The 12,942-nt window shown below is 43.5% G+C and overlaps 1 protein-coding gene across 1 annotated transcript; it reads left to right on the forward strand.

Annotated features, from left to right (window-relative positions):
* Positions 1-1,477: 1,477 nt before the first annotated feature.
* LOC114881416 lies at positions 1,478-3,706 on the forward strand. Its single transcript, XM_029198202.1, has one exon. The coding sequence runs from the start codon at positions 1,478-1,480 to the stop codon at positions 3,704-3,706; it is 2,229 nt and encodes a 742-aa protein (XP_029054035.1).
* Positions 3,707-12,942: the final 9,236 nt, after the last annotated feature.

The following is a 12,942-nucleotide window of genomic DNA, read 5'->3' on the forward strand; positions in this document are numbered from 1 at the left end:
CTGCGGCAACGCTGGCTGTGCCGACGGTACTTCCAGCCGAAGCACCTCCACCAACGGTGGAGAAACGCGTGACACGCGCCTCCTCCCCGGTGGATCTATCCGCTGAACTTGCCTTTAAGGCAAGGTCACAAATCAGTAGGGTGGAAACACTGCGGAAAATTATGGACAAAATGCCGGAAATGTTGGACGAAACCTCACCGGAGGAGATAAGCTCGATCTCTGATCAGGTGGATGAGATCCACAAGGCGTTCCTAAAGGAACACGCATACATGCAGGTGACCTGGCCAACTGACCAGTCATCGCATCCCTACGTAGTCGACGGTTATTTCGAGCTCGAAATGGGTGTAGTTGTCGAGGTACGACGTCGCCTCGGCAAGTTTCGAGCAGCTTTCGCCAAGCTCCGCGCGACGCTTCTCCAGTTCGACGAACTCCATCGAAGTTGCCCGACCTCAACCTGCCCGTCTTCATGGGCGATTACACTCAGTGGACTGCGTTCAGCGAGCTCTTTGCGTCGGTCATCATTGAGAACAAAGACATCTCGAATGTCGAACGCGTCCACTATTTCAGGGGATGTCTACGCGACGAACCGTTGCGGTTGATCTCCAACCTACCACTCACTGGAGATTCGTTTGCTGCAGCACGGGAGCACCTTACCCATCGCTACGAAAACAAGCGAGTGATTATCTCGTCTTTTCTCGACAAACTTTACAAACATCCTCCAATTCAACAGAGGACTGCCGTCGCTCTCCACGACGTGGCAGCAACGCTGCGGGACGTGAATACGTCCCTTCTCGCTCTCGCCAGCCCAGAGGAGCTGTGGAGGTGCACTCTGGTGTATCGGCTCTCGCAAAGCCTGGACAAATCGACTCGGGAGGCATGGGAAACTTCCATTGGCTCCTCGTCGGAATTTCCGACACCTACGCAGTTTGAAACCTTCTTAACTGCGAAAGCACGGGCCCTTGAAAGGGCTGAGCCGTCAACGACGGCTCCAAGTACAACGGCTGCAACGAAACCGAAGCCAGCTAGTCAACGACCAGTTTTACAAGCCCAGGCTGCAGCAGTGGCCCGCTCGATCTCGCACGCTTCCCCGTGTGATTGCTGACAGGGGGATCGCTTCCTGGTATCCTGCAACAAGTTCCGCTCAATGACCGTTCCTGAGAGAAGATAGCTCGTCGACAAACTGTCGTTGTGCCGAAATTGCTGTGGCCGACACGTGACGGCCAACTGTAAGTCGGAGCATCGCTGCAAGAGTTGCGGACGCAACCACCATTCGCTGCTCCATCTCAACACGACGCAGCCAAAAGGGACGGCTTCCACTGCGACGCAAGTTGAGGCGACGACGTCATCCTCACAAGCACAATAAGATGTAGGTGCAGTCGTCAAACACTGAATCTCGATCACGACGGGTCAACGATCCAGCACAACCGCCAACACGAACGATCAACGATCAAGCTCGCTCGCGACGCAAGCCGAGCTAATGCTGTTAGCAACAGCACATGCACAAGTCATCACTTCATCTACTATTTACAACGCAAGACTGCTCGTCGACTCCGCATCGGAGCTCAGCTTCGTTTCTGAAGATCTCGTCGAACAGCTGGGACTTCAACGCACTCAATCTTCAATCTCCATCACTGGCATTGGTGGTAAGAAATCAACACAACCTCGAGGTATGGTATCATTACATTTACAATCTCTTTACAATACCTCATCAATCTCAATACAAGCTCATGTGTTGCGAACTCTAACCACAATTTTGCCGTCTTCTGAGGCACCCCAGCAAGACTGGCCACATCTCAATCGTCTCAAGTTGGCAGATCCTGAGTTTTACAAGCCAAGATCCATCGACGTCATCATCGGTGCCGACAATTATGGACGAATTATAAAATCAAATGTAGTTAAAAGTTCGCCATCAATGCCAGTCGTTCAGCTCTCAATATTCGGATGGCTCGTTACTGGATCAGCAAGCACACGTCAAGCTCGTGTTTATTCATCATTCAATGCATCGATCTCGCAAGGCAGCGACGCTGCTTTGAGAGAATTGCTGACGAAATTCTGGATTCAAGAGGAGCTTCCAACGGAAAACACATCCCAACTCACACCGGAAGAACAAGAGTGTGAAGATCACTTTCGTGCAACGCACAGCCGTGATTCTACTGGGCGATATGTGGTGCGTATTCCTCTCAAATCAAATACTAAAGTCTTGGGCACTTCTTACAGCACTGCTCGTTCCTGTTTGCGACGCACGCTTAACAAGCTCAGCAGGAATCCTGAGTACCGTGAACAATACCAACGGTTCATGAAAGAATACGAGGACCTCGGTCACATGAAGAAGGCTTCTTCAATCTCGCCCAACGACACGTCAATCTACTATCTCCCTCATCACGGAGTTTTCAAGCGTGACAGCGAAACAACGAAGCTGCGGGTGGTCTTCAATGGCTCAAGTCCAACAACAACTGGACTTTCTGTCAACGACATCATGCACATTGGCGCAAATCTCTTGCTCAACATCACTGACGTTTTGCTGTGGATTCGGCATCATAAATGCATCTTCGCGACGGACATCACCAAGATGTACCGTCAAGTACGAGTACACGAAGACGATTGGAATCTCCAAAGGATACTCTGGATTGATGAGGAATCAAATGAAGTTCCATACTCTCTCACAACGGTTACCTACGGTACCAATGCTGCACCATTCCTTGCTGTCAGAGCCCTGTTGCAACTTGCAGAGGACGAGGGTCAACGTTACCCACTGGCAGTACCATCAATCAAACACGCCAGGTACGTCGACGACATATTTGGTGGTGCAGACCATCTCGACTTGTTAATTGAAATTGCTTCTCAACTAAATGACTTGTGCAACGCGGGCGATTTTCCTTTGGCAAAGTGGCACTCAAACGAAGCCACTTTGCTCAAGGCAATTGTGCTCTGTGAACAATCACAGAGCACTTCAATCTCACTAGACGACTGCAATACCAAAATTCTCGGATTGCGATGGAATACTGTCAACGATAGCTTCACATTTACTTCAAAATCGCACCACAATCTCAATCTCACAAAACGCCTTGTACTATCTGAAGTAGCACAGATATTTGATCCGCTTGGCTTTTCGTCTCCAGTCATTATTCGAGCGAAGGTACTCCTGCAAGAATTATGGCTTCTCAATCTCAAATGGGATGATCCACTGCCATCCCATGTTACCACACGATGGATTGCGATCAGAAAAGATCTTACAAGTCTGGCCAGACTCTCAATACCAAAGTGGTTCAACACCTACAACAATTCTACAGTGGAATTACACGGCTTCTCTGACGCATCACAACTTGCCACGGCAGCAGTAATTTACATTACTGTTTTTTCACCGTCCATAGATCTCAAAGTGACGTCACTGGTGTGCTCCAAAACAAAGGTCGCACCTCTCAAGAAGCTTACAATTCCCCGACTCGAACTCACAGCAGCGCTGATGCTGGCAAAATTAATGAATTACGTTCAAGCAAATTTCAAGCTCGAAATTGCTACAACACACCAGTGGACGGATTCTCAAGTGACACTTACATGGATCAAATCTCACGCATCACGGTGGAAGGACTACGTCAGGAATCGTGTAACACAAATTCAAGAATTAACGCAAACTGCAACTTGGATGCATGTTCCTGGCACATCAAACCCTGCTGATTGCGCTTCTAGTAGAGTTCAGCAAGTGTAAAATTTCAGTTCAGCTTTTCCTTGCTATTATCTCAATCTCGGCCGTTCAAACTCGCAAGATAAAACGCACTTTTCGCTGCCAACGGCCTACGCGAACGCGTAAGTGTACGATCTCGTCAAACCCGCGAAATTAATATAATTTCGTAGTAGCCACGTGTTGCGCCAACACGTGGCTTTTACACAGCTCGTCTCGATCTCAATTCTACGCGACGCGTGTGAATTGTAGAATAATCTCGAACTCAACAAAACTGTTCATACTGTTCAAGGAACTTTGTAAATAATGTACATAATTATTGTAAATATAGACGTTTGTGAATTGTTCAATCTCAACTCTCATTTACCGTCTCACCGCCAATCCTTATGAACCGAATCGGCTTCTCGATCGCGACAAAAACTCTCGATCTCGAATTTCAAACAAAAGTATACAGGATACATCATGCAATTGGGACGGGTTATATCTTGAATTTGGTAAGAGATAGAAAAAAGCTGTTCATGTAAAAGTTCACTGGTATGATAATGTTTATTCTTCTATGACTTCATTTTCTTCGTGAATGCAACGATGCACTTAAAAAATGCAGATGCACTTGATGTTTAAATAGAATTGCATTTCTTTCTTTACTCGTATCAATTCCTTGGAAAATTCTGGATAAAAAAGTAGTATTAGAACTTGTTACGGTTAACTCCGCCGGGGTGCCGACTCAGTCGGTCAGTCCGGGGTTCGTGCAATAATTACTACGGTGGTTAGCGGAATAACGTGGTTTATTCCGTACAAGTAATGCTTAATACTACGGCCCTGCGGTTACGACAGTCTAAGAAGGCTTATGCTAACGGCTTATACCTATGGCTTACAACTAACGGCTTATTACTAGCGGTCGCGGTATAGTGTGGTCGGGGTACGGTCGCGGTACGGTCGCAGTTGCGGTATGGTCGCGGTCGCGGCGCGGGCGTGACCCAGCGGGTTGCGGCGGAGGTAGCAGGAAGATGCTCGGGAGACGGGTTGAGATGTCTCTGAGGCGGACGACCGCGGTGCGCGTCTCGTCCCACCTCGACAATCGGAAGACCGTGACTCCGGTGGACGTTCGGATGTCGTGTACGCCCAGTCCGGCGGTCGGGAAGCCGCACGGGAGAGTCCCGGCAGTGGCTAGCGGATACAGTGGAGCTATCGGCAGACGACCGCGGTACGCGTCTCGTCTGGCGAACACTGTCGGAGGAAGTTTTGTAGGAGCCCAAAAATGTAGATGATCGTACTTTCGTTATTGCTGGTCGGAGACTCGCTTCGGAAGAGTAGATCTGCCTTTCCTCGGCTCGGGGCGCGGTATATGAATGCTCGCGAGGCTGTTTGCCTCGCGAGTTATGCGGTTTCCGTGGTCGCCACCTGGTGGTCGCGCTGTCAATCCGCGGGCTCGCGGTCTCGCGGTTGCGGTTCCGCGGGGACCCGCCATTTCGCGTTCGGTCTTTACATTACAAACTAATAAATGGAGAGGCCTCAGCTCCTTCTCTCCTTCTCTCCCCTCGCTACTATTCCCTCTTACTATTACCTATCACCTATATCTAACAATACAATGTTTAAAAAACTAATATTTCGTGAGATATGTCATATTTTTCATAAGTCATACCATTCAACTTTTACATCAATAGCTTTTTCCTATCTCTTACCAACAAGATATACTTCGTCCCAATTGCGTGACGCTTGTATTTCCAAAAACCTATTGTAACTTTGTTTTTAAACTAATAAAAAATACAAAGGGGTGTTAGTCAATATTCTGAGTGAATGCAAATAATTTAAATAAATAAATATCTCATATACAACTTAGGTATGTAAACATTTGCAGAATTATTGCAAAGAAGAGGTATATTCTTCTCTTGTTATACCTTCACTTTGAACGAGGTTTGTTATGGGGTGCTGTGAAAAATCCAGGCGGGCGTCAATCAAAACTTAGCGAAAAGGGACGATCTCAACATTTAAAATGAGAGAAGGACAGCATGACTGTAGTGCGTCTTACTCAGCGTTCGGGCGTTGTTGCCTTTTTCGCTTGCCTTCACTGACACAGTCGTGTGACGTAACTAAGCTAACGCCTGATTTTGGCTACGATTCCAAATCGACAGCCTTTTTAGTTAGACGCCACCTTATAACTACTAGCTGAACTGAATTTGTCACGTGACTTGCTCTGTATTATCCACAAAATGGCGGAACTGGTCTGTAGGAATGCTTTTACGGGATTCGACTTTTCGTCCTTATATGAGAGAATTTGGAGCTGGGTGAGGACTTTTTCGAAAGACGAAGGTTCAATGCACACCGCTCAACTCATGTTTCAGTGGGATTATGTTGATGTTTAGTAATATAAGCGTCGAAAGTAGAGGTACAAAATCGACAAAATGCATTCGCGGAATCGAAGCATTTTTAGGCAACTAAAAGAGTGCCGTGATTGAAATCATGAGTTGAGCGGTCTAGCCACAACCGTTACCTGTAAATTAAGATCTATTTTGCCTTCATTTGTTGCGAAATAAGGTCGAATAACGGATGCCCGTAAAAGCATTCTCACAGACCAGTTCCGCCATTTTGTGGATAATACAGAGCAATTCATGTGACAAATTCAGTTCAGCTAATAGTTATAAGATGGCGTCTAACTGAGAAGGCTGCCGATTTGGAATCGTAGCCAAAATCAGGCGTTAGCTTGGTTACGTCACTCGACTAAAGGCAAGCGAAATCAAGCGAAAAAGGCAACAACGCCCGAACGCTGAGTGAGACGCATTACAGTCATGCTGTCTTCCTCTCATTCTGAATGTTGAGATTGTCCATTTTCACTAGGTTTTGACTGAAGCCCGCCTGGATTTTTCACAGCTCTCCATAACAAACCTCGCTCAAAGAGGAGGTATAACAAGAGAAGAACATACCTCCTCTTTGCAATAATTCTGCAAATGTTTACATACCTAAGTGGTATATGAGATATTTATTTATTTAAATTATTTGCATTCACTCATAATATTGACTAACACCCCTTTGTATTTTTTATTAGTTTAAAAACAAAATTACTATAGGTTTCTGCAAATATAAGCGTCACGCAATTGGGACGAAGTATATCTTTCTGGTAAGAGATAGGAAAAAGCTATTGATGTAAAAGTTGAATGGACTTATGAAAAATATGAAATATCTCACGAAATATTAGTTTTTTAAACATTGTATTGTTAGATATAGGTGATAGGTAATAGTGAGAGGGAATAGTAGCGAGGGGAGAGAAGGAGAGAAGGAGCCAAGGCCCCTCCATTTATCAGTTTTAATACTACTTTTTTATCCACAATTTTCCAAGGAGTTGATACGAGTAAAGAAAGAAATGCAATTCTATTTAAACAAAAAGTGCATCTGCATTTTTTCAGTGCATCGTTGCATTCACGAAGAAAATAAAGTCATAGAAAAATAAACATTATCATACCATTGAACTTTTATATGAACAGCTTTTTCCTATCTCTTACCAAATTCAAGATATAACCCGTCCCAATTGAGTGATACACCCTGTATGCTTTTATGAATTAAAAAATTAAAGAAGCGAATAACTTTTTCTAAAAAAATTCTCAGATTGCACGTTTCTTCGGTTCTTCAGAGTAGGCATATATTTTTCAGCAGCGAGGCGTGCTACGGTGCGCTATATAAAATCCACGCGTTCAGTCAGTCAGAATTTACCGGGGCGGGACAATTCTATCACTTAGGGTCAAAGAAGGATAGCATGATCACCGTACATTTCACTCTAAACACGCGCTAGTGTTTCGTTTTTGTTCTTCAGCCGTATTGTCGCGATGCCTCTGGCGAGATGAGCGTTTGATTGTGTTTGTAAAAATACTTGAAGCGCTGTTGCCTTCCTAGATCATGTTGCGCGCACGCTAACTGAGAATTAAACCTTTCAAATTCGTAACAGACCACGCAAGTGGCTCCACCAGGCCCAACGAAAAAACTGCTGTAATACCGACGCCTCGAATCGGAGAGATCACGTGCCGTGTCTACCCGGTTAAGGCTTGGTTTTCGAGTTATTAACAAAAAGCACCGACCAATCCAAGCGCGTATGTATAGCGCGCGGTCTCAGGGACTGCAGTGTCTGCGACGAAAACCGAGTCTGATGTAGGTCGCGAACGAACGGCTTGGCTCCCCGTTGGCATGGCACAATAAAAAAACTGAACTGGTAGAACATTTTTAGTCGTTGTTTAGAATGAATACGGAACCTAGTCTCTTGTCGCCTGCTATAGTATAAAAAAGGAAATTCTAAGGATTATAAACAACAAATAAAAATGCCTGAACTGGAATAATTAATAAACTTTTGGGATAGAATTTCGTATAGAACATCACTCCGATCGGGTCGAAAATGGTGTCAATCGATAGATCTCGGTTAACGTAGTCGAATGCAGCAGGTTTTAATATGAGGAGATCACTCGTTAATTAAATAAAGTTAATTAATAATAATCGCCGGTCTACCGTTCCGTATGAGCCAGAGTACTCCGATCGGGTCGGAAGTGGTGTCAATCGATAGATCTCGGTTAACAGAGTCAAATGCAACAGGTTTTAATGTGCGGAGATCACCCGTTAATTAAATAAAGGCAATTAAAAATAATCGCCGTCTTCGGCACAGTAGGACTACTCGTCCGTCTGTTGGAACGCTACCGCGAATTCACCAAAAGAAACCTAGCACCGGTTCACATAGGCAGTGAAGGAGCAGAGTGTTAACAAAACAACTTCCATCTCAGTCGTTCTCGAAGCAGTCAAGTAAACGGTCGTGTTTGCTCCTTTTCCTCAGTTTTAAGAATCATTGCGTCATGGCAGAAAATCAACCACACCCGTACAATCTCCGTCGGCTCGCCAAAGAGCTCGACGAGGTGACAGCTGCAAATAAACGGCAGTGGGCAGCTGAAACAGGGCTCATTACCCTGAAAAAAAAATGCCAACGCCACCGTACTCTGATGGCGGTGAGAGACCATCACGGACTCGGCAGTTTTTATTGCAGAAAATGTAATAGAAACATATCCATTGCCAAAGGCACATGGTTTGAGGGCGCAAAGGTGCCCATGGAAAAAGCGATTGCTCTCATGTACTGCTTTGCTCGAAATTTTACGGCCGAGCAGACAATTATCGAAACGTCGAATATATCTGGCGAAGAGGGCACTTCGTCTGAAACCGTTGCTGACTGGCGCCAATATTGTCGCGAAGTAATTGCGGATGCAATGGAACGGAACTACCTCCAGGAGGGCCAAATCGGTGGACATGGTAAGTCTCCTTCCAACATATTTCAAACCTAACTGACCTTTGAATACAGGCAAAATCGTGGAAATCGATGAGGCGAAGGTAGGCGTCCGGAAATACAATCGGGTGATTCCCGGGCATTGGGTTCTTGGGATGATCGAACGTGGCGATCAGGCTAAGTATAGAGTAAAGGTGATTCCGGACAACAGGCGCGACGCTGCCACGCTGCTCCCCATCATTCAGGAGTACGTGGCCCCGGGAACCACCATTATGACGGACGACTGGCGTGCCTACCGCCAACTTAAGAATATTGGTGAGGGTTACGAGCATCACGTAGTAGTACATGCTCATAACTTTGTCGCGCCAGGTAAGTAAGTAAACTAGTACATACATATGTATCTTTTGTAAAGATAATCCAGATATCCATACACAAAATATTGAGTGTTCGTGGCGCTTCTTAAAACGACATTTAAATAAAAGTGGCATTCGTGAGGAGATCTTCGCTGAGCGCCTCCTCGAGTTTCTCTGGCACCGCAACTGTCACATACGCGGTATTGATGACCGCCTACGTGCTATACGATTCTCGTTTCCCGTATAATTTGTATATCATTTGTATATATGTTTATTTCTTTATCTTCTGTATATGTATATCATTATTTCTATATCTTTTGTATATCTTTCTTTGTATTTCTGTTTATATCATTCTTTATATATATATTTTTCATTTCATTTATTTCTTCAATGATGTTTTACAATTTATTCAAAAGCAGCAGAATCACTGAATAAATATTAATGCACAATGTCGTCATTTACATCAAACCTAAATCTAACCTAACTTAACCAGATAAGATTTGATCATCTTTAGTATGTTTCTCATATTTTCCTGACGTGAATATTCGTGAAGGCCAAATGTAGACCCATTTGAAGATCTGGTAACGTGTATTCCGATGGCATTCCCCTTTAACGCATTTTTGCAATTTTTGATAAGTAGGATAAAACGATTTTAATTTTTTGAAGAAATCGAGATTTAGGACGGGGTAGGGGCTCTGTCACTCCCCCTGCACCCCCTCCCGGTAACATCTAACCTAACCTAACCACTTCTATTGCGACCCGACTTCCGGTCCAACTTGATTGCATGTCTTAAGTTCCAATGTTGCATACACTTGACCTAAATTTGGACCCCGAGACCGCTACTGCCTAGCGTTCCAACAGACGGAAGAGTAGTCCTACTGTGCCGAAGACGGCGATTATTTTTAATTGCCTTTATTTAATTAACGGGTGAATCTCCGCACATTAAAACCTGTTGCATTTGACTTTGTTAACCGAGATCTATCGATTGACACCACTTCCGACCCGATCGGAGTACTCTGGCTCATACGGAACGGTAGACCGGCGATTATTATTACTTAACTTTATTTAATTAACGGGCGATCTCCTCATATTAAAACCTGTTGCATTCGACTACGTTAACCGAGATCTATCGATTGACACCATTTTCGACCCGATCGGAGTGATGTCCTATACGGAAGGGTAGCCAACGTTTGACTTGGACGCTACGTTAATGATGAAATATTTGAAAACAATTTAAATGAAACTTACCTACTCGTTTCTAAATTAACTTGCTACGCTGGAGGCAAAAAATTTCCACTAGGTCACTGTGTCGATTCCGAACATTCGACGAGGAAACACCTCGCCTATTATTCATACCTAAATGTAATAAATGAGAGGAGTTCACTGGCCCGATCATGAACACACATGTTCTACCGAACGTGTTTCCTCGTTTCCCAGTGACAATTTTCTGCTTTCAGCGTAGTAGGTTAATTTAGAAACAAATGCGAAAGTTTCATTTTAATTGTTTTCAAATTTTTCATCATTAACGTAGCCTCCAATTCAAACGATTATTAATTATTCCATTTCAATCACTTTTATTTGTTGTTTAGAATGCGGAGAATGTCCTTTTTTTACATTATGACAGGCGAGAAGATATTAGGTTCCGTATTCATTTTAAACAACGACTAAAAATGTTCTGCCAGTTCAGCTTTTTTATTTTGCAATGCCAACATAGTGCCAAGCCGTTCGTTCGCGACCTACGTCAGACCCGGTTTTCGTAGCCGACATTGCAGTCCCTGAGCCCGCGCGCTGTACGCGCTCGGATTGGTCGAACCCGAAAACGAACCAACATCTTGACAAAGGAAAAAGTTGTTTAGTATCACATTAGCAATCATCCCTCTTCGGCTGTCGAGGTAGTCGCGTGACACCCTGTATATTCGCGATGATCCCACTTGCAAAAATGTATGAAATTTGTTGTTTATTAACCATTTAAATTTGGTCAATTTTTTTTCGGTTTATGGTTATTAGGTAAGCAACGAAAACCCAAAATCACCTTATACTATCCTAGAAATACTACGGGTTCCACTAAAAAGTATGAAATAAAATAATTTTTAGCAAAACACAAATCCGACTTCGAAATGCACTAAAAAGTGTCAAATAATGTCTATTTCATTTATACCAATATTTTATAGCTACTAATAATATCTATTTGTTTGCGAAAGAAAGCATTACAAACAAATTATTAATATTTAAATTTAACGTTTATTGTAATAAAAAGAAAACACGTTTCAACAAATTGTAAGAAATAAAAACCACTCTAGAATAGTCTCGCGCTAAACCGCAAAAAACTGTCGAACGCGGAGACGAAAAAATGCCTGACCCCGTCCTCCGCGCCTCGCTCTCCGGCCCGGCACGGAAGAGTGTCAGGCACTCACACATAGACAGACCGCGAAGCATATTACCAAATAAGGTAATAAAAAGGTCACGGAGCCCCCTAAAGGGCGCTCGGAAGCTCCGTGAAACAAATCCGTGTGCCAACCGGAACCTATAAAACAGCCGGAACAACAAAGGCGATTAGAACAATTATAGAAACGAATCTTGGCGAGCGAGTACAGTAATTTTCGAAGTTTGACCGTGTTGCGTGAACAGTGACTTGTAATAAACCGACCTCCGCGGTAAGCGGTTCTTATATTAAGTAAACTATATCCCACAATAAGTACATTACATGCTAAAAAAGGTAACGCCAAGTAGATTAGGCACTATATGGTACATATTTTGTGAATTTTCTAAAAAAGTAATGGATATCATGCAAAACCAGCCAAGTATTGAGTTATATATATTTTTCAAAATATTTATACTTGGCGTTTGGCTGCCTCGTTGCGATTCAACAAAATTTGTTGAACCATGACCAGAGCGCCCTGCATTGAACCTTCCTCTTTCGAACGAACCATCACCCAGCCCCAAATCTTCTGATATAAGGACGAAAAGTGTATTCCCGTAAACTCCTTTTTAGGTCCATTTTTGCCGGTAATGTCACCTGTCTGCATTAGCTGCGTCTACCCCTTAACATAGGTATCGGTTTCTGTGACCATTCCTCAAGGACACCACCGATTTCTGATTTTATTCTATATAAACACTCATAGTGACCACTGTGATCAGCTTGCAAAGAACGGTCAAAATTGATAATCCAGTTTTTGAGTTAAAAAGTCACAATAAATACCTAACAGTCGTTTAATAGAGGAGCTTCGCTCCAATAAATTCGGTAATGTATTCACAGGTTTTGAATAACGTACAACAAATTTTGTTGAATCACAACGAGGCACCCAACGCCAAGTATAAATATTTTGAAAAATATATATAACTCAATACTTGGCTGGTTTTGCATGATATCCATTACTTCTTTAGAAAATTCACAAAATATGTACCATATAGTGCCTAATCTACTTGAAATTATCAAATGGGTTATTTGTCACAGGTTGCCGACGCCTGAGCTAGGATCTTCCTAGTAGAAGAAAAGTTTTTAATTTTGCACCGCCTCCGAAAAGGTTGAAATGTATTTAGTATCCTATTTAACGATTAAGTAGATTTTATTAATAGCTGTGGAATACAGGTATAAATGGAATAGTAATTATTTTACACTTTTTAGTGAATTTCGAAGTCGGATTTTTTTTGTTAAAAAATAT

Source organism: Osmia bicornis, unplaced genomic scaffold (assembly GCF_907164935.1).
Source record: "Osmia bicornis bicornis unplaced genomic scaffold, iOsmBic2.1, whole genome shotgun sequence".
NCBI lineage: Eukaryota > Metazoa > Arthropoda > Insecta > Hymenoptera > Megachilidae > Osmia > Osmia bicornis.

Bases quoted from the DNA above. Each gene is read 5' to 3' on its own strand.
- LOC114881416 (XM_029198202.1), top strand. From the start codon at position 1,478: ATGCTGTTAGCAACAGCACATGCACAAGTCATCACTTCATCTACTATT.